The sequence below is a fragment of the Suncus etruscus genome, chromosome 15, assembly GCF_024139225.1.
Source record: "Suncus etruscus isolate mSunEtr1 chromosome 15, mSunEtr1.pri.cur, whole genome shotgun sequence".
In the NCBI taxonomy this organism is placed as follows: Eukaryota; Metazoa; Chordata; class Mammalia; order Eulipotyphla; family Soricidae; genus Suncus; species Suncus etruscus.
Window position 1 is genome coordinate 39,192,028 of NC_064862.1, and position 21,986 is coordinate 39,214,013.

A 21,986-nucleotide genomic window follows, 5' to 3' on the forward strand; every position below is an offset into this window, starting at 1 on the left:
CATCAAGAATGGCCCCAAGTCAAAGGAGGGGGATATGGGATGCATGCTGGGAACAGGGTGTAGGGAGGACAACACTAGTGGTGGGAATGCCCTTGACTCAATGTCACTATGTACCTTAAATATTACTGTGAAAGATTTGTAATCCACTTTGGTCAAAATAAAAATTATTTAAATAAAAATAAAAACGTTAAAAAAGTTATGTACAGAATATGGTTGATATCACATTTTAGTTTCATATCTTACATGCTGCAAGTTTCTTGCCTTACCTGCTCTCTCCCGTGAAGTCTTAGTATTGTAAATAGAGTAAATATTATGCTTGTTGAGGTGAGTTTCCAAATATGCCACAGGAAAGGCACCAGCAAAGGCAGCTAGACATTCTCCTAATGCAGAGCGTTGTCTGTAAGTAGAAAATGCTTATACTTCATGTATTCCAAATAAGTGTTCAAAGAATTTTACTAGAAACAATAAGTTTGACCTTAAAAGAATGCTAGTGCTATTAAAACAATGACCACAAAATCTAACTTTTAAATTTTAAAACTACTTGTTTTCTATAGTAAATGCAACATTTCTAAAAGAAGCTGATTTGTCTTCATGCTAAAAAGAGGTTATTCCAAGTCCACCAGGAGTGATCCTTAGCGACAGAGCCAGGAGTAAGTCATGAGCACAGCTGGGTGTAGCCACCAAACTAAAACAAATCAAACTATTCAACAAACAAGAGCTTACTAAAGTTGTATGTATACATATACTTCCTTGAACAGCTAAATTAAAGCAGAGGGAGAAGGATGAGAGGCATTACATTTCCTAACTTAAGAGTCTACTAAATAGCTATACCAATGAACATATGTGGTAATGAGATAAAAACAGAACATTATAATAGAATAGATTTGAGAAATAAATACTTGCGAATATGGAGAGTTAACTTATGACAAAGAAACTCAGAACATAAAAGATAAATAGAAAGTTTTTGCAAGGATCAATGCCATAAAATTGTTTAGACATGTGCAAAATATTGAATGATTGTCACTATCTCACCCTACTAATAAAATTCAACATAATTTTTATATAGGTTAGACACAAGTCCATAAAAGAAGAAAACATAAGTAAGGCAATTCATGGTGTTGGTTTTAGTGTATCCTCAGGGATTACACTCTTGTCAAGAAAACAAAAGCAAAAATAAAGTATAGACTTATATCAAACTAATAACCTCTGCACTGAAAAAGAAACTATTTTATCACTAATATATCTACATATGCTGCTATAAATCCTATTGAAAGGAAAAATTATTTTCATACATGCCCTAACTAAAATATATAGAACACCTATAAAACTCAACAATAAAAAGCAAACCCATAAAAATTGGTGATAAAGAGCTGAACAGACACTTCTCCAAGGAGACATAATTGACTAGCAATGATATTAAGCAATGCTTGTCATTGTTTGTTTGTCATTGTCATACAGTGATTAATTGGGAAGTGAAAATCCAAATGGCACTGCACCAGTGATAACGTGTTACATAAAAAAGATCAGAGAAATGCTGGTAACTAAGTGAAGAAAACTAAAAAAACAAAAATACAGCTGCCAAATGGACCAGCAATTCCTCTCGGTGCCTATTCAAAGAACAAAGAAATATTAATTTGAAAAGAAATAATGTACATTTATGTTCACTGCAGTGCTATTTAAAATAATTAAGAATTGTAAATAACTAATGTCAAAGATTAGATTGGAGAGTTGAGGATATATTCGCTGTAAAGCTATATTTTTTCTGTACTACATGGTAAGCAAAAATAATTAAGAGAGAAAGACAAACACCAAGTCTTCACTCTTATATAGTATATAAATAAGAAAGAAACAAAGACAATGTACAATGAAATTTAACCCTCAGACACTGGCAAAAGACCTCAAGTTACCTAACTGTGGGGAGAATGGGCTAAATGTTTTGGTTAGTTGTGAAGAGAGATACTGATTGGGTGTTAGGAGCAGTATGATAACATTCTACATCTAAATATATAAACATTTACATTCTTGCAAATATTGTTAAGTAAATAAAATGATATTTTAAAAAATGAAACTGACAATTATCTTGTTTAATTACAAGTGAAGTATTTTATCAGACTATTGCTTTATTGACCAGTATTCTATTATGTCTTTTAATTTTGTCTAGATTTAAAAAAAAAAAAACAGCTTTGTTTATGATAGTACAGAGGGTATGGCATTTGTACACAGGCCATTCCAAATTTGATTCAGGGAATCTTATGGTCCCCCACACCCTACTGGAGTATGTCCTGAGCTTGCTGGGTATAATATATCCCTAGAAATAACAAGGCAAAAATAGTTTGCTTTCTCTTTTCTTTCATATAAAAATCTTTGAAGTTGAAAGTGAACCCTATTTTAAATTCAGTGTCGACTCTTACCTGACTTATCCCTAATCATCTCCCTGATAACATCTCTTTTGAATTTGAGATAATAAACAGAAACTACTGATTAATAACTGCTTATATTCACACTAATATTCTACTTCTAATACCTAGTAAGAAGCTCACCTAACAAAACCTTTCATAAGATACTCATGTAACTCATATTAAACTTGGTCTTTACCGTAATTGTTGTAGTTTTCTAATTAATTGTCATTTTTCTTATACCATTATAAATCTATCTTTTTAGGTTTTGTTTTTGGTCCAAACCTAGTGATATTTAGTGCTTACTCCTAGCTCTAGGCACAAGGATCACTCCTGAGTTTGGGTGACCGCCATATGGGGTGCCAGAGATAGAACCTGGGTTTGCCACATAAAAGACAAATATCCTACTCACTGTACTGTCATTGTGACCCCTAAAATTTATCTTAAAGATTCATAGTTACTCCTAAGAAATTCCATATCTTAATTTAATTATATAATTCATTATATAGAAAAGTTATTTATTTTATATTATTTTATCTTATCTTTCTCTTTCTTTTTGCACTCCGGCATGATTTGAATTCAGAACCGAGACTATTGTGTGGTGCTTCTTTTTATTGCTGTAGGGCTCACTGGATATTTAATTTGACATTTATTTTTGTATTGTTATGGTGTTTCAATGACCTTTTTTAAGTCCTCTCTCAAACTGAGGCTGATAGCCACTAGAAGAACTCCGCCCATTTTCAGCATATTTTTATTATTTTTTAAAAAAATTTTTTGCTTTATCTTTACCCCATTCTATTGCTTTTCTTTCCCTCAAACAAAACCACATAACTCGACTAGCTTAGCCTCTCAAATAGAGGGAGAAACAAGGGAGGGCACCAGTACCAAACAGATGTATGATCACTGATAGTAAGCTAGATAGAGGGGACCACCTACTCTAGCAGCCCGGGGGATGATGGTGGGGGATATGGGTTGCAGAGAGGGTACGGGAAGTGGGGAGGACAAATTTGGTGGTGGGTATTCCCCTGATTCAATATTAATATGTACCTAAAATACTAATGTGAAAGATATGTAAGCCACTGTGATCAAAATAAAAATAAAAACAAAACAAAACAAAACAAAAAAAATTAGCAAAGACTTTTTTTTTGTTTTTTGTTTGTTTGTTTGTTTGTTTTTTGTAGTTTCTGAGTCACACCCAGCAGTGTTCAAGGGTTACTTCTGGCTCTATGCTCAGAAATCGCTCCTGGAAGGCTCAGGGGACCATATGGAATGCCGGAATTCGAACTACCATCCTTCTGCATTCAAGGCAAATGCCCTACCTCCATGCTATCTCTCCAGCCCAAAGAAAGACTTTTGTAACCATCATCATAATTAAAAGTACTATTAGCACAAAGTTAAGAACTCTTACCTTTCCACATAAATACTCTTGCTGGTTCCCAAAGCATATAAGCTAGTTAGAATTCTATAACATGATACCTGTACATCTTCCACTAAGGAAATAAAAGAGAATCTTGCTTGAAAAATGTCACTCACTTATAAATTGTCATGCAAAAATTTTAAGCCAAGAACTAAATTCCATTTTAAAAGCATTCAACATTTTAATATTTAAAGAAGCAAAATACAAACATATATATAAAATATAATTTTCTTAAAAATATTTTTCCTATTAAAACTGAACTCTCTAAAGTTCGTTATCCAAACATATTTGGAATAACTTCTTCATTATTTTGTTCTAGATTCAAAATAAAGAAGTTCTTCAAAACCATAAATTAATATCTGGGAGAAGATATATATTTTTATTCAGTTTTCAAAGTAACAACTCTGAAACTTTTACACACGGATGACAAAATGCTGCAGGACAAAATCTTTTAGGTCAGATAGAATAAACATTTACATAGTAAGACAATTAACTAATCTTTTATTTTTACTTCAAATTATCATTCTATCATTTGTGGTAGAAAATAAATGGCATTGAATATAAATTTCATGTTGCCCACAGTGCAGCGTTAGAAATGTTTCTATTGGCTCATGTAAATGGTTTGAAACTAGATTGTCATGGCATGAGAAACATAGTGACTGTTACACAGAACAATAATTCACCTGACAAAACTACAACTCCAGGAGTCTGAATAGGAGGACCTACAGACAGGACCTTTTATTATGTGATAATTGAACAAGTGTTACTGCATACTTAAATGAACAAGAGCTTTAAAAGTCAGGTCACATCAACTGTAATCTTTTTCCAAATAACTTGGACTATTCTGTAGATATTTTCACTATCATCACTTAATATCCTTTTTATTTTATTTATTTTTGATTTTTTGGGCCATACACAGTGACTCTCAGGGTTTACTTCTGGCTATGCGTCCAGAAATTATTCCTAGCTTGGGGGACTATATGGGACGGTGGGGGATGGAACTGAGATCATCCCAGATCAGCCGCACGCAAGGCAAATGCCGTACAGCTACACTATCCTTTTAAAAAAAACACTGAAATTTATAACAAAAGGTATTTGTGCCATGCTACTAGACCAATATATTCAAAATACAGATTTGTCTCAATTGTCTTCATATTTATTGGTAGTAGAGTTTATGAAAGTGATCTGCATTGACTTGGTAATTGGAAACATTTTAGATCATATGTCCTATGGTTAAATTAGAAAATGTCAAAGGAGGGTTTGGAGAGACTTTACAGAGAATATAAGGTTTGCCTTGGATGTGGTCAAGCCAGGTTTAATCACCAGCATCCAATATAGTCCTTATACACCACTAAGAAGGATTTCTGAGTACAGAATCAGGAATAATCCATGAACACTTCTGTGTGCCCACCAAGAAGAAAAACAAAATAAACAAACTTAAAAAAAAAGAAACAAAAAAGAAAGCATCAAAGAAAAATCATAATGTAGAATAAAATTTGGTATGTGCAGTTGACGGCTTGAAAAATGAATGCCCATAGCCACTATCTTCCTGTCTGTCCTTCTATAAATTAATGTTATTTGGTGAATACTCTCAATAAAAATTTTATATAGTTACTATAATTCAAATGTAAACCTATAAGCATTTTTTGTTTTGTTTTTTTTTATTTTTTTAATATCTTCATTTAAACACTTTGATTACAAATATGATTGTAGTTGGGTTTCAGTCATATAAAGAACACCCCCTTTACCAGTGCAACATTCCCATCACCAATGTCCCAGATTTCCCTCTGGCCCCGGTACTCGAGACAGGCTTTCTACTTCCCTCATTCATTCACATTGTTATGACAGTTGTCAGTATAGTTATATCTCTAACTGCACTCACCACCTATAAAGCATTTTAACATATAAGGAATTTTTTAGCAGCCCAGAAATGGATCAATAATTTTATTGAGCTATTAAACTAAATGATAGATTTACATACATATTAAATCTTCTCCGAACTGATGCTGGCCAATATGTTCAAATAATGATGACAACATTGGCAACAGTGCCACGGTAGTATAATTGATAATCTGTGTAACCCCTTTGGGTTGGTTTCGAGTGTGGGTGAACTGGCCCTGCTTAAGGTTCTCCATGGTTTTCTCCAGATCTTCTGCAGCATTGTCCAGAAAAGCTCTCAGTGCACTTTTAACACTCTCCAGGCCAGTCTTCATTACAGTCCTAGGAAGCCAATGTGGAGAATTGAAACCTTAAATCTTAAGAAGCAATTCAATTGCAAAAAACATGCTTTTATTTGTTGACATTGCAAATAAAACATCCATTTTTCAACTAAAATTTTTTAACTTCACTCATTTTTTGTTTAACTGAACTTACAGTAATAATGGCCTTAAAAAAAACAGAACCTTTCCTAAATACTTCACAGGAGTCAAAGGCAGTGCTAATACTTAATATTTCAACCCGCGATCTAAAATTTGAGTAAAGTTGTTTTATGACTAACAAAACACATCTGAATCAGTTCAACACAAATTTAACACAACTATATTGGCGCTTGGGGGATATGTTTGAAAGAAATATTAATGTCAGCTCACACAGGTTTGCCAATGATAGCAATGTTATATGCTACAGGGGCATATTTCCAAATAGCCTCTGAAAATTGATATTTGTTTAGATGAGTTTCCAAACCCATGATTTCTAGGAATCATGTAATGGTAACATCTTTTTTTCATTTACTATTCAAAATAAATCAAATCAACATTTAAATACAGAGCCAGGGAGATGGCTGAAAGAGCTCCTGCTTTGCACACAGGGTTCAAGAGTCCTCTACCTTGGGTAGGAGCAAATCTCAAGCATTGAATCAAGAATAGCACATCCAAACACCACCAGTGTGACAACAAAGAAACAAAAAATTAAATACAAAAACAAATGTTGGATTTATATATTCAAATTATTTAATATTTGAACATTTAAATTATTAGATAAAATATTTTTAACAGATACATTTTCAGTTATATTTCTTCTGGGTAACAAATGACTCAAATATATAGCATATACTGGATATGTCATGTCAATCTGTTTTTTAATCAGTATATAGAATTTTTGGTCCTGATGATTATAAGGTACAGTGCAAAGTACATAGAATTGGTGGCTGAGCTCCTACCCTTATTGTTAAATAGTTAACTTTACTTTTTCTCATAAAATTAGAATAAAATACAAACATTTTATTACATCATAGACTTATAAAATATTAAATAATTTACCTTGCATCTAAAGTTTGACCCAAAATGTGAAGACAGTTGACAATTGATGTTGCATCATTACCTAAGGAGGAAACAAAATGTTGCATACTTTGTCTTAAGAATTTCATAGTGCAATTTTCTATTCCAAAATTTAGTTAGTGATACAACTCAATGATAACAAATCAATTAACTTTTAATTGTCAAATCATGCAGTTTTCTGCTTAAAAGTGGTTATGCAAATGTAAGTAGAGAAGCAATAAGCATTTCTCATCAAATAGCTGATGTATTCAAGAAGCAACCAAAGCTTGAGGCTTGCATGAGGCTAAATATTCTAACTAAATTCCTCAAACAAATGCTCAATCCAATCCAGAGTATCTTAACTTATTTTTAAAATGAATTGTTTGCTAACTCTTCAACTCATCACACATCCTTTTATGAATAGATGTAGGATAAAACTCTAATTAAATTTTATTTTAGTTATGGCAAGTGGCTCTGCTTTCCTATTACATTTAGCTATATCAACGATAATTAATTTGCTTGAATTCAATAAAACTAAGATAAATTAACTTGCCTGAATACTGTAAATTTATACATTTCTGTAAGGGGGGTTGGTTTTTGGCTTTTTTTTTTCAGGGCTAACTCCAAGCTGAGTGGTTATGGATCACTTCTAGAAGAGCTTATGTTACCATATGGGTGCCAGACAACAAACTTAAAGACAAGAGCATTAACCATTATACTATCTCTCTGACTTCCTTTCAAATCTTTAGTTTAGTAAAAGCACCAAAATAATCTGTAAAAGGCAACAAAACCTGAAGAAGTTAAATGTTATTTCAATAAGATATTGAAACAGTATTTAACATTTCTGTAATGGTGGAATTTATTTAATTTGACATTTTCAGAAAATACAGAAAAGTTTCATTGTTTTTCCTTTGCATGGAGACGCAGCATGCCCCTTTCTAGAGGTATGTTAAACATTCACAAATAGAAGCTCATGAAACATGATTTATTTACTTTGCTCTGTGATGTATCCATGAACTTAGTTAGAGTTGTGTTTGATATACAATAGACAATTCATTGTGAAATGACTATGGACAATGTATAAAGAGAGAATGAAATAGTATCAGTGGCTGGACCAGATCTTTGGGTCAAATAAATACCAACCAAAACTGAAAGAAGTAATGAACAGACACATATTCAAAGAAGAAATACAGATGGTCAAAAGGTACATAAAATATTGCTCTATATGATTAATCATCAGGAAGATGCAAAGCAAAACAACAATGAGATACCATCTCACACCACCGAGACTCTCACATATCAATAACAAAAACAACTAGAGATGGGGTGGAGATGGTGAAAAAGGGACTCTTATCCACTATTGGTAGGAATAGCGACTGGTCCAGCCATTTTGGAAAACAAAATGGACGTTCCTCAAAATACTAGAAATTGAGTTTCTATAAGACCCAACAGTACTCCTCCTGGGAATGTGCCGTAAGGCCCCCAAAACACAAAACAGAAAAGACATCTGAACTCCTATGTCCATTGCTGCACTATTCACAAATCCAGAATCCAGAAACAATCCAACTGCCAAAAACACATGAGTAAATAACTATGGTACATCAACCAAATAAAATACAACACAACTGTTAGAAAAAATAAAATCATACATTTTCCTTAAACATGGATGATATATGGAGAGTCTTATGCTGAATGAAATTAGTCAGAGAAAATGGGTTTGACGTAGAATAAGAGCATTCATTTGTGGGGATATATGCAAAAGATAGTATGGTAATAAAATGGTGTAAAAGACATTAGAGATGAGGGTCAAGAGTACTGATGCATAATAGGAAGGGGAGTACTGTAGGGAAGAGAACAGACCATTATGATAATGATAGAAATTAAACTTTGAATAACTCGGTGTTGAAAGAAGTATCTAAAAGAAAAAAAGAGAGAGGGAGAAAGATAGAGAGAAGAAAAATATCTGTAGGCAGGCAGGATGGAGAGTAGGAGGGAAATTGGGGGCATAGGAATTGTGTCTGATGAAAGGGAATTTTATGAATAAAATTCAATAATGAAAACCTTTGTTAAATATATCTCATGCAGATTCAATTAAAATTTATAAAATATTCAATTTTTGTTACTGTGTAAATCATGAATTATAGGATTGTCAATTGATTCATTTATAACATGAGATTCAGCACATCAATGAAGCCAGTATAAAAAGAGAAGTGGAGAGGGGCCAGAGTTGTGGTGCAAGGGTTAGGGCATTTGCCTTGCACGCAGCTAACCTAGGACGAACCCTGGTTTGATCCCTCCCGTGTCCCATATGCTCCCCCAAGCCAGGGACAATTTCTGAGCACACAGCCAGGAGTAACACCTGAGCGTCACCAGGTGTGCCCCGCCCAAAAAATAAACCCAAAAAAAGAGAAGTGGAAAGATAAGAAAAAAAAACAGTAGAAAAAGTACCCTAAGACAAATTTAAAAGTGTTAGTTGCACTTCCACATTTTAATATTTTAATATAAAGTACAAAAATTATTTAATAAAATATCAAAAAAAAAACTCAGTATAATTAGCATGTGTTAAATTCTAAACTGTAGATCAGTATGGAAGAGACAAAGATCTGTTCTGAGATTTTAAAAGAAATCAACCTATAAAACAAGAAAAAAACAATAAGTAACATAAGAAAAATTAAAGAATAATAAGGTTGTTCAAATGACATTAACAAGAAATTTTAATCATGCTATTACTAAGAAAAGAAAGTACTAGTCATCTGTGTGATTAGATAAATTGTACTCTGAGTACCTAAAAACAAGTTTTTCATTTTTAAAGATACTTTTAATCACTTTTAACAATACAAGAAAATATTTATGGATTGTCTATCTACCTTTAAGGTTATATGTTTGTACGAGAGTGTGTCAGTCATAAAATATTCACAAAGAAAATCATAATTGTTACCTAAACCTAATAATTGCACTTAAAACATTCATACCTATTACCCAAAACTAATAAAGAAAAATACCGCTTTCTAAAAAATTTGTAATAATGCTCAGAAAATAATACAACCCTATAAGTAACAAAATAACTACCTCGAGGTTAATAATAAAACATTCTTTTGTATTTTGACCTAAATATTTTGTGGTTTTTCTATGAGGCTTCTATAAGTCAGTCAACCCAAAATATGATTCATTATGCACAGCTTCTGTAGTTGTAGGGCACATAATGAATATTCTCAGAATGTTGATTCTAAAATTGCCATTAAACTTTTCTTGATACAGTATCTATGTTTCTTTGAAAAAATAATTAGTAAGTGGGAAAAAAAGAAAAAATAATTAATTTTGGCACAATTTTTGTTAATAATATATAATACAATTATATTTAGAATATAGACATTTTCTTTAAATTATGAGTAGAGAAAAATTGAATAATGATTATTTTATTATTTCCTAATTCTACAATATTAGAAATATAAAATTAATTCCATAAATTAGTGAGCAGTTTCTGTTAAACTGAGAACATACTTTTTTTGTTTTTGGTTTTTTTGGGCCACATCCATTTGATGCTCAGGGGTTACTCCTGGCTAAGTGCTCAGAAATTGCCCCTGGCTTGGGGGACCATATATGACGCTGGGGGATTGAACCACGGTCCTTTCTTGGTTAGCGCTTGCAAGGCAGACATCTTACCTCTAGTGTCACCTCTCCAGCCCCTAAACTGAGAACATACTTCAGGAATTTTTCTGGTAGTGATATTGTTCAAATGTGAATTAGTATCCTAGCACAATCTTCTAGTATCTTTTAATCATAAGTGTTTTATTTTATCTGGCCTTAGCTTCTTTTCTTAATGACAGTTCATTTTTCCCATACTGGATGTATACATATTTGTGTGTGTTGCATTATGTGACAAGAGAAAGAATATTCCTCATCTTTGCTATGTGTAATATCTATAAAGCTAGAGAATTTCCCTGATTTTTATACACTTAAAATGCCTCAACAGCATTTTTATTATATTCATGTTAATAGCAGAGTACAGAAGTTTTAAGTTTGTGGAGTGATGATCATCAAAACTAGAGACTGTACATGATTGAAACATTAAACTTCCAGTCTAGCAAATTCAGTAATCAAATAGTCTATTTTTAGACATTATCAGAATTTTAAATTACGTTAAATTCATTATGTGTGTTGGGTTAAACAAAAGCAGCTTGAAATTTGAGGATTAAAATATATTAATTTTAATATATCTTGATAAGAGAAAAATATCTCATTTAAATAAAGTTATGCATATGTGGGCTATAACAACATAAACTTAATCCATTAATAAGTTTATAATGAAAATAGTTATAATAGATGGATTCACTGTTGATTATAAAAATTTGGGCCTCAGAGATAGTACAGGGTCTGACCTGGATTAATTCACTGGTACCACTTGGTCCTTGAGCATCATCAGGTGTGGTCTGGGAGGCCCCCTAGTATTGTCTGGGTGATCCAGGTAACTCTTAGCATTGCAGGGTACTTTGCAGCATGACCTCTTGCCTTTGCATTGGACTGCCAACCCAGTTGGCCTAGAATAGTTGGTGGGACCTCCAGGCATCCTGAGCACAAGAATAGTAGGTATGATCCCTAGTCCTTCTGGCTCCTGACTCCTGACCAGCCCCAACCACTCCCCCACTCCAAAAATAAAAAGATGAAATGAAATTCTTAGAAATTTATTATTAAGACTTAACCATGATACAGGCATATTCACCTAGGATTTTTAACCCCCCCCCCAAAAAATCACTGCTTCCCTTAAACACAGAACAATTCTTATATTGTTCAAAATTCCTATATAGCTAATACTGAATTGTTTTAAAAAAAGGTTAAACTTATGTTCTGGACTCATTTGATGTCAAATCGAGAAACAATGAAGAAATGGAAGAAACAATATGTATAATGTTATGAAATGCTTTCTTTATTCAAGGAATTCCATTGTGAATTATTTATTGACTGATGACATGCTGAAAATTCCCCCAGAATAATGGAAAGCAAAAGCAACCTACACAAGATAATTGTTTTCTATAAGCATTGAATTAAAATGATCATTTTTGCTTGGTTGAAAAGAGCTAGATGTTTGAAACAACATTAATTATATACTACATACTTTCCATTTTAAGTACCTTCAATGTTTTATAGATTACTTAAGCTGCGTTTCTTATAAACTTTTGGAGATTGTTTCTCATAAATGGTTGGATAAGTGGACACATTTTTCTTAAGAACCACTTGATAAAAAAAGTATAATGCCTTTTAAAATATTAGTTATTGAAATATTTTTCCTGTCAAATAACTGAAAGGCTATCCTAATATAGAAGGGTGTGTATATTTTTTAACTTCCTTGTTATGAGTAATCAGTTCCCACTTAGAAAAAATGAGAGGATATTAAAAGCAATATTTCACTATTTGACAATACGTCTCTGAAAGTAGAAAACCGGTTAGATACCCATGTCTAACTGCACAAATTCTACTCATATTCTAATGCTGGAGGTTGGGTTGGGCTTGGGCTGGGGCCACAAACTGCTGGCTGAGACGAGGCTGCTTGGGGGGCCCAGTATACGATTGTTTTTGCGGGCCCCGGGGCTGGGCCCTCCCCCTCCGCCCACCCCACCCCCCCCCCCCCCGTTTCCCTGAATGGGAGGCAGAGGATTGCCCTCTATGTCTGTTTTGGAGTGACAGGAGGTAGCCCAATGGCGGCCTCCCTGGCAGCGGGGACAAAGAGAGTGTCTCGCTCTGTAGATCCAGTGGTTAAGACAGGAGCTTGTTTCGCTAGGGGGCAATGTTTAATCCAATGTCCTGCCTGGCCACATCTATAACAGGTTTTACCTTTTGGTTGATTTTTAAAAAAGACTAGGTCCTGGGTGATCTTATGAACAAAAGGATCTGCCTCACTGCACAAACGAATCATCTCATACAAAGGCTTTTGCCTATTTTGCCCACGAAGAATGGCTTTGCAGGTTTCATTTGCATTTGCATAGGAAAAAAAGAAAAAAAAGGGCCCAGCCCCGGGCCCGCAAAAACAATCGTATATGGGGCCCCCCAAGCAGCCTCGTCTCAGCCAGCAGTTTGTGGCCCCAGCCCAAGCCCAACCCAACCTCCAACTTTCTAAGTGTACTCAAAAATACAGGAAAGAACAATTTGAAATCACTAACAAGTTTCTCAATTATAAAATAGGAAGCCTATCTATATTTTTTCTTTATTAATTTTGCTAACAAGGGATTATCATAGATGTCTAAGATATACTGTTCTGTGATAGAATATTACCTGTTATTTTTCAGGAAAATATATCTTATTTCCTGTTATAAAATATTAAGTGTCTCAAAAATATGATGTATAAAATATGATGTTAAGTAACTATTAATATACTATTGATAATTAATGACTTAATGAATCTACTTCTAATTAAGTATTAATATTCTATATCAGTGTGTAGAACTTGTTTTTGTTTTTAGGCCCTCACTTGGTGATGCTACGGGGTTACTCTTGTTTCTGCACTTAGGAATCATTCCTGGTGGACTCAGGGGATCATCTGGGTGCCTGGGATTACACTCATGTCAGTCACATACAAGGCAATTGCCCTATCCAAAGTGCTATATAGCTCTAGCCCCAATGGGACATATTTTGATATAGATAAAAGATGCATACATATGTTGTTATAAGCTTGGGAAATATGTATATGTCAGAAAAAATTGCAATTAGAGAAAAAGTTTGGTTACGTAACACTACATTTGGAAGACAATTCAGAAACAAACTTCCTTGTTCTTAAAATTCAGCTTGCGCAGATTCCACCACAAAGATACATTTTATGCCTCTATTTATTTTAATACTCTTCTTTTTCTACAATTCGATATTTCAAAAATTAAGGGTAGTTAACCCTTTGAAAACAACTTTGAAGTTGTTTATCTTTGCTCCTGGACACCTATTCCACTCCTGGGGGTGTTTGGGAAAGCATAGGTAGTGTCATGTATTTTATCTGGGGCCAACAAGTGCAAGTCAAATTAATGTCCTACCCACCATACCACTCTCCCAACCTATTAGTCTTACCTGTCCATTTTGTATTTTTAATCAATTGAGGTAATAAAGTGTTTTAGATTTGTATAAGAAAACCATTTTGTCATAAATTAATACAGAAAATATTTATTTAAGAATAGGAAGTTGAAATAAATATATGATTATCTCCAAAAAATCATTGTATTTATGCTAATAGGGCTCTCTCCAGGGAAATTTTCAACAAATGAACTTATATATTGTAAAATAAATAATTGTCTCACATGACTTTTGCTTTTATCTGAAGATAGATTATAAAGGTTTTACTATGCATATACTTTAAATATTCAAGGTCTTGGTTTAGTTTGTACAAATTTTATTTGTTTAAATAAATGTATAAATAAAGTCAGGAATATCTTATGTTTTAAAGCTGGAATTACAATGTACATATTAGTTTAATACTCATCAACTTACACTATATGTCATGGATACAATAAACCTCTCAGAGTAATAGGGTAGAAATACACCCGGTAGCTTTCAGGCATTACTTTTGGCTTTATGCTCAGAAATTGCCCCTGGCAGGCTCAGGGAACCAAAAAGAATGCCAGGATTTGAACCACTATCCTTCATTTGCAAGGCAAATGCTTTACCTCCATGCTATCTCTCCAGCCCCGAAATTTTAACCAACTTTAATAAATGAAATAAATTTCAGAGAGAAGTGATGACTCTGCTTAGATTTAAGCATGTAATTAAATTACAAATATAGAATTTACACCTGTTTTTCAACCCACCTCTCTCCAAAACATCATAATAGTGTAAAAAATAAAATATCTGTACCGTGCAAAATTTACAAATTGGGGCAGGAGAGAGGTAAGGTGCTATATTAGCAAGCAGCACCTGAATTCAACTCCTAGAACCATATATGATCCCACAAGCATTCAAGCATATAAAAAAAAAATTTTACATGTGTAAGAATAGATTCTAAAATTTGAAAATTGTGAACTAGAATTATGTTGAATTAATAAAAGCATCTTGAGGTCTATAATTTTACAAATAAAGAAATAGACAAATTTAATACAATAAAAAGAAATTAGAACAATTTTCAAAATAATACACAAAAATGTTTCTGAGGTAATGACACATAGTTACTCCAATTCTTACTAACATAAAATAATGGTATTTAAAGAGAAAGGGATTAAAATGCAATTTCTAAAGGAATATTGAAATCATATACAGATGAAATGACAGGAAAAACAGTTATATTACACATTACTGATTAAAAATTAATTTACTTAAAGAAAAAATGGTTAAAGAATAGACAAAAGTAATTCATGATCATGGAAGTCTGCCTACAGTTCCTTTTTATTATTTTTTCTTGTTTAGTTTTTGGGCCACAAGTGGTGATGTTCATGGGTTAGTCCCAGCTCTGCACTCAGAAATTTTTTGTGGAAGGCTTAAGGGACCAAATTGGATGACAGAGATCAAACACGACTCAGCCTCATGCAAGGCAAAAGCCCTACCTGCTGTGCTGTACTATCGCCCCATCCTCCCTACAGTTCCTTTTAGAGGATTAGAATTTGTAAAACTGTACAAGGTAGGTTTCTCAGAAGGTGGAAATATCCTATGACCTGATCTGAAAATTTTATATATATATATATATATATATATATGTATGTATATACATATATATAAAATAATTCAAGCTATATCATTAACCTCTATATAAGATTTATTATTTACTTTGGTGTAAGATTTTAAAATATTTCAAAAAATAAAGTTACAGATAAATACAAGGGTAAAAATATACATAACACAGAAATAAAACAAAAGTATTATTATTTTCACTGATACAAATAAAAACACTGAAACTGAAAAATATGATCCTCAGCAGAGCTTTATATTATGAGACAGTATTCTCTGAAGACAAATGAAGACCATTTGAACCCATGATAATTACAACAAGAAGGTTAAAGTACAAAAAATTCTGAGCAATTTCCCTTAAAATATTCCTATTTTGAAAAGACATCAAATGAATGAACTAAAAGTTATTTTGAAGATAATTTTCCATTAAATTTGAAAAATTGGAACATTAATATAAAATACTGGGCAATCTATATGAAGTACAAATTATAATTACTAAACTTAAGAGCACCATACTTTGGTTAAATATACCATAATTATATTCAGAAATTAATTTTTCTCTAAAAATGCTATTTTGAAAAGAACTTGAAATTTATTTGTTCATATGCACTCACCTATTCCTCAGTTTATTCTCTGCATCTTTTATAGACATGAATTACTTTCTAGTTTTTCCTATCAACATACTTATACCTATAACATAATGATGAATAACTAAATACCTTACAACTAAAATTATCCACTTTCACAAAATCCATTTAACATAGGACTAACATTTACTATGATGGTCTTTCAAAAAGCAAATCCAGGAATGGATTAAATACATTCTGCCAGTTTTTATATTTTTTTCTAAAGCCAGAGGGCAAGACAGATCTGTGGGAAGTGAGTGGCCATTTGAATAGCTGGCTAAAAGCACATGCTGGATAATGTGGATTTTAGCTATGTGAATTATTATAAACAAACTATCTATATGTGACTGCTTCTAGAATAGTCATTTTTGCCAAGTGAAATTCTGGGCATCCCTGTATCTACTTTGAACTTCAATATCTGAAATGCATCAGTCATGCAAATCTGTAGTTTGAACATAGGAAAAAAAAGTAAGGGTAGTTTTTGTTTATGACAGCTCAAATCTAATGTATTGGAGATACAAAAACAAATTCAAGGGCTTATTTTGACTATACTTACTAAAATATGGCAGAATACATTGTCATTTTCATTAATTTCTCTTAAATAATATAACTCCTTCTGTTTACTAAGTATATTTTGGAGGACTACACAAAAGGAATTGCTTCCAATTTCACCATCGAAAAAGTTGTTGATGAACAATCTTGAGAACCTTGCTTGACCTATGATAAGCATACATGCAGCCATGCAAACGTGCATTCATGCAATACATCATCACACACCACGGTGCAAAAATGGCAAAGAAAACCAAGTGATAGCCATGCTAGTGTTTTTTTCAAGGGTCTCCTTACCAAATAGTGAAATCCTATGCCTGACAAGAACTCCAAGTTTGCAGAATAGGCTGAAGACAAAGGAAAACAAAAGAGAAAAGGGAAAGGGGAAGGGAAGGTAGAAGAAATAGGGAGAAAATAAAATAAAGAAGAAAAATAAATAAACAGCTGATACATGAGCCGGAAAAAAGCAACATGATGTCGCACAGAAAGAATCAATTCTCTCAGCAGAATGTGGAATAAAAGTATTAAAGAAAGAGTCTTTGAGTGCATATCTTTAACAGACATGGTTAAAAAAGCACATATTATAAGTAAAGAAACCAAAAAAAGTTTAAAGCAAAGCTAATTAATATAAAAGCAATCTATATGAACCCAACAAGAAATTAACACTAAAAACCATGGGAGAAAAACTGATTTTTATCTGCCCAAATATACCACTGAAATTTAAGAGTCATTTTTGTCATGAGGACTATTTAGCAAAAGAAATATGAAGCTTTAAACACAACTTGTTACTACAAGTTTTGGTATAGATTTGTCATTTGAACTTCCTTGTTTTCAACATCTATAATACCCCTTTGACTTCTAACAAATATATAATGGATTTGAATAGTAACTTACACACAAAATTTGTACAGATAATCACTCAAAGATAAACTTTGCAGACATTATTAGAAGGCTCTTAACATGAGTGCAATATTTTAAGGATATTCCTTTTCTTTCCTTTTCACAGGAGCAAGTATCTATTTACTTAGTTTTATGTCTTAGAGATCAGCAACAACAAAATGTTTAAAATGGGCAGTCTTTATGCATCATTGATCCTAACAGAATTGATATACTAACTCTCAAATTAGGTCCCAGAAACAAAGAGATATCTACTGTTGTCCTGTCTCAGTAAGTTCCTGAAGGATGCCTTTTTCTATTCACTTCTATAATGCCTTTCTTTCTATTCTTCCCTCAGGATTCAAGTAAAGATGTTTACTCCCATAAGTCTTTTCTAATACCTGTACTCTCTCACCATTCCAAAGCTAATCTGAAAAAGATGCTCTCCAAGAAGCTCCCAAGGACCATTTGCAAAGTTCTACCATGACATTTTATCTTTCATATTACTACTGACATCATTTTCACATCTACCTACACTCTGTGAGCTCTCAGAGAGTGGGATCCTGGAATAGCCAGAATTTATGAAACAATAATCTAACTGAAGTGATTATAACTTTGAATAACCGATCATAATTTTTCCAATTATGGTAACAAATAAATGTAGTGTCCTAGCTTGTCCTGCAAAGCTTTTCCATTTATAACTGCACGCATACTACATCTTCCAGGATGGAGGGTTGACGTCATTTAGTAATAAGGGGAACTGTTCATGGTAAGATGGAGAAAAGTAGACACAAAAATAATACATGTGATAGTGCTCTTTTGTGTTTTTGTGTGTGAATGTGCTGGATAGTGAAATCAGTGTCTCCTACAAAGTAGGCATTTTATTTCTAATTTATATTCCTACTTAGTGATTGTTTTCATGGAAACTTGTGCACTCACTACATCTATAGCTACAATATAGCTCACTACAGTGCACAGCATTATTTATTTATGTATTTATTTATTTATTTATTGGCTACATTCAGTGGCACTCAGGGGTTATTCCTGGCTCTGAGCTCAGAAATCACTTGGTGGAGTGGCGGGAGTGGGGGGGTGGAGGTGGTGGTGGCTGCCGAGGATAGAACCCAGGTTAGCTGTAAAGCAAGAGTTTTAACCTTGTACTATCTATCTGGCCCCTGACATAAAGTATTTTTAAAGTATCCAAGTAAATATTAGACATGATATTATGATTAGTCTCTTGATCTTCATTACTTATATTGTGCTATAATTTAAGCAAACATTTTTAAAAGAATAAAACAAGAATGATTTTCTCCAAGTATCCTAATTTATGCATTCAAAATTCACAAAGATGTTTCCATTCAAAGAATATGATTAATTCTTGGAATCTCAGGCATTTGTATGCCTTCATTTAAATTAATTTGATATTTTATACTATAAATTGGGGGAATTTATATCATTTTATATTATAAAAGTGATATTTTTATATTATAAAAAGGAAGACAAAAGGGACCATATTCACAGGTACTTAATGGAAACTCAGGGGACCAATCGGTGTTGGAGATAGAACTCAGGCCTCTTAAACGCAAAAGGTATACTCAGACCTTTGAATTTCCAGCAAAATTAATATATTTAAGAGATATAGTTTACCTATTTTGATATCATATAAATCTGGGGTAAAACGTTTTAATATTAAATTTATAACATTATGGTTATGTTTAACCAATTAATCCATACAAGTATTTTGCCATGCGTGTAATATGAAAATGAAATATCACTTTAATAACTGCATTGCATCAAACTAATATCTGGAAAGGTATTATTATAATGGCTTCACACAATAATAGCTACTTCTTAATCTTTTTTCCATCTAACCTATTAAGTGAACCACCATAAAGTTAGGTTCTAATAAAAAGTGAATTATATCTCTTTGCCCTCCTGTGACATCCACTTTTAGAGAAGTTTCTAGAGATGATCAGTTTTGATTATTTTATGCTTTGTTTTTAGAGATTTCCTAAAGCTATTTTTCATAGTATTTTTACATCTCTTCATTACTAACATTATTAAAGATGTAAAATATATTCATTCCTTTGTAATTTTTCTCTTTACTGCTTTGCTGAAACACTTCCCTAAGATCCAAATATCCTAAACCAACAATCTAGCAACCTCACTTTTCTGTCTATACTAGACATCATCAACTACACAAATCTGTGAAACTTTGTTGAATGGGAATAGTATCTCCATACCTATTTGATCATTCTCTGTGTTTTTTAAGGAATCATTTACAAGCCCCCTCCAAATACAATAATTTCAGATTTTGATGTCCAGACTATTTTAGTTCTTTCTCCATTCTTCTTTAATTGTATTGATATTAGTCTTTACGCATTTTATATTTATAATTAACCAAAGATGTGATTTTAGTCCTGTCTTTCCACCAATGCAATTTCAATTTCCTGTTGGGTATACCCAGATAAATTAACTTCTAATTTATATACTTCATAATCAAATGTAACCTCTTTCTCAAACTAATACTTCTAATTTTTTTTATTTTGTAACAAGAATCAATAAAACTCCATTTATTCAACACTGAAACTTCAGTGTTGGTCTCCTTGATTCAATTGTCATGTAATTCTATGACAACTATTTTTTTTCTCTCTTCTATGTTGTCAATATCTTCTCTATATACTTGGTGCTACAGAGGTCTACGTTTACAATCATTACAATCTTCTATGTGATAACTTTGTATGTCTGTGTTTATACATACTTAATTGTACTTTTAAGTGCATTCGTTTGTAATTATGTAAGTTTGTGTTTAACCTAAAATACAGGACAGGATTTTTTTTGTATGTGTTCATAAATGAGCCTCTCTCACTTCCGCTACAACAGCCTGAATTGCTTTACAGGCTCCTAAACCTTTTCTGGCCTTCCAGAATTCTACTCTTGTCAAGAAAATTTCTTTCATGTTGATGCAGTATTCAAAGAAAAGTGTGAACATTCTTCCATTTTCAAAGTTCAAATGTATTTTATCATTATCTCTTAATTTATCTAAAATAAATTTAAAGGTAATTTATTCTGACAATTATGATCAATTACATTTAATAATAAATCTGCATAGCCTATACTGCCTACAATACTTTAAGTTCCATTCTAATCTAGACACAATTCCCTTTTCTGACTTTCTAAGCTACATATTCTTTAAGTTCAATTTTGTCATTGCTTCTAGAGTTCTTTGCCATATGTTATTTAACATGGTCTCACTTTACTCAGAATCAGTATACTTCAGCTTTATTCTATAAGAAATATATTTATACTTACAAACATGGCTACTGCCAATGTCCTTGTGGAGCATATATACCACTTCTGACTTCTTAAAAATATATATTATAATATTGAATTTAAACATAGAGCAAATATTTAGCACATACTCTGTATTTCTCATTATTAAAAAACTGCTCTTAATTGTGGCTAAGTTAACTGAGACCCATACAACTACATACAACTGTTAATACTACCTAAAACTACCATCTGTAGTGCTCTTTTGCATATGAAAATAGTAGAGTTTGTTCAAAGTAGTAGAAGGGGAGTTCTACTTTTTGTATTCTACTTTTTGTTTACTTTGTTTTCTTCTCAGTAGTTTTAAGGGCTTACTCCTGTTTTATCCTACTTTTTGCCTATTTTATTCACGAAAGTAATATTCAACTGAGTTTGAAGGGCTCAAATATTTATAAAGTTGTGATATTGCAACATATCAAAATACATAATGTGTCGTTTGTGTGATTATTTTTTTAAATATTTCTATAATTACAAAACATTTTTTATTTTAAATTCTGTAAACTACATGTAATAGTAAAAAATAAATTACCATAAGACTAAAGAAAGGAAGCATTATTTTTAAAAATTAAGAGAATTCTTGTTAAGTATTTTTTCTATGAATATGAATTTTAGACTAGTTAAACCTAGAAAAACACAACTTGAGCATTTCATTTTTAATTAACTTTTCTGTTAAATATTTTTAACTATCACAACTTAAATGACTAGTATTTTTTATGTACAAATACCATATCTTAATAACTTCCTTAATTTTCCCTGGACTCTTCATAAAGTTAAATTCTACTATGTTTGTAACTAAAAAACTCTTGAAATTATATTTTATTATAATATTATGAAAACTACTTAAATCACTGTAATAAGTTATTTATATTTATTCTTTAAACAGCAATATGTTCAATTCTTTTTGAAA

The 21,986-nt window shown here is 32.2% G+C and overlaps 1 protein-coding gene across 1 annotated transcript in view; it reads right to left on the reverse strand.

The window, feature by feature from the left end:
- RYR2 (ryanodine receptor 2) overlaps positions 1 to 21,986 on the reverse strand; it is a 685,578-nt gene that overhangs the window by 138,322 nt on the left and 525,270 nt on the right. The window contains exons 63-67 of the mRNA XM_049789034.1: positions 17,171 to 17,220; positions 7,071 to 7,131; positions 5,795 to 6,033; positions 3,805 to 3,886; positions 267 to 397 (exon numbers count right to left, since the gene is read on the reverse strand). Of these exons, the coding sequence (XP_049644991.1) occupies positions 267 to 397; positions 3,805 to 3,886; positions 5,795 to 6,033; positions 7,071 to 7,131; positions 17,171 to 17,220 (563 nt within the window). The remainder of the gene's footprint in view (positions 1 to 266; positions 398 to 3,804; positions 3,887 to 5,794; positions 6,034 to 7,070; positions 7,132 to 17,170; positions 17,221 to 21,986) is intronic.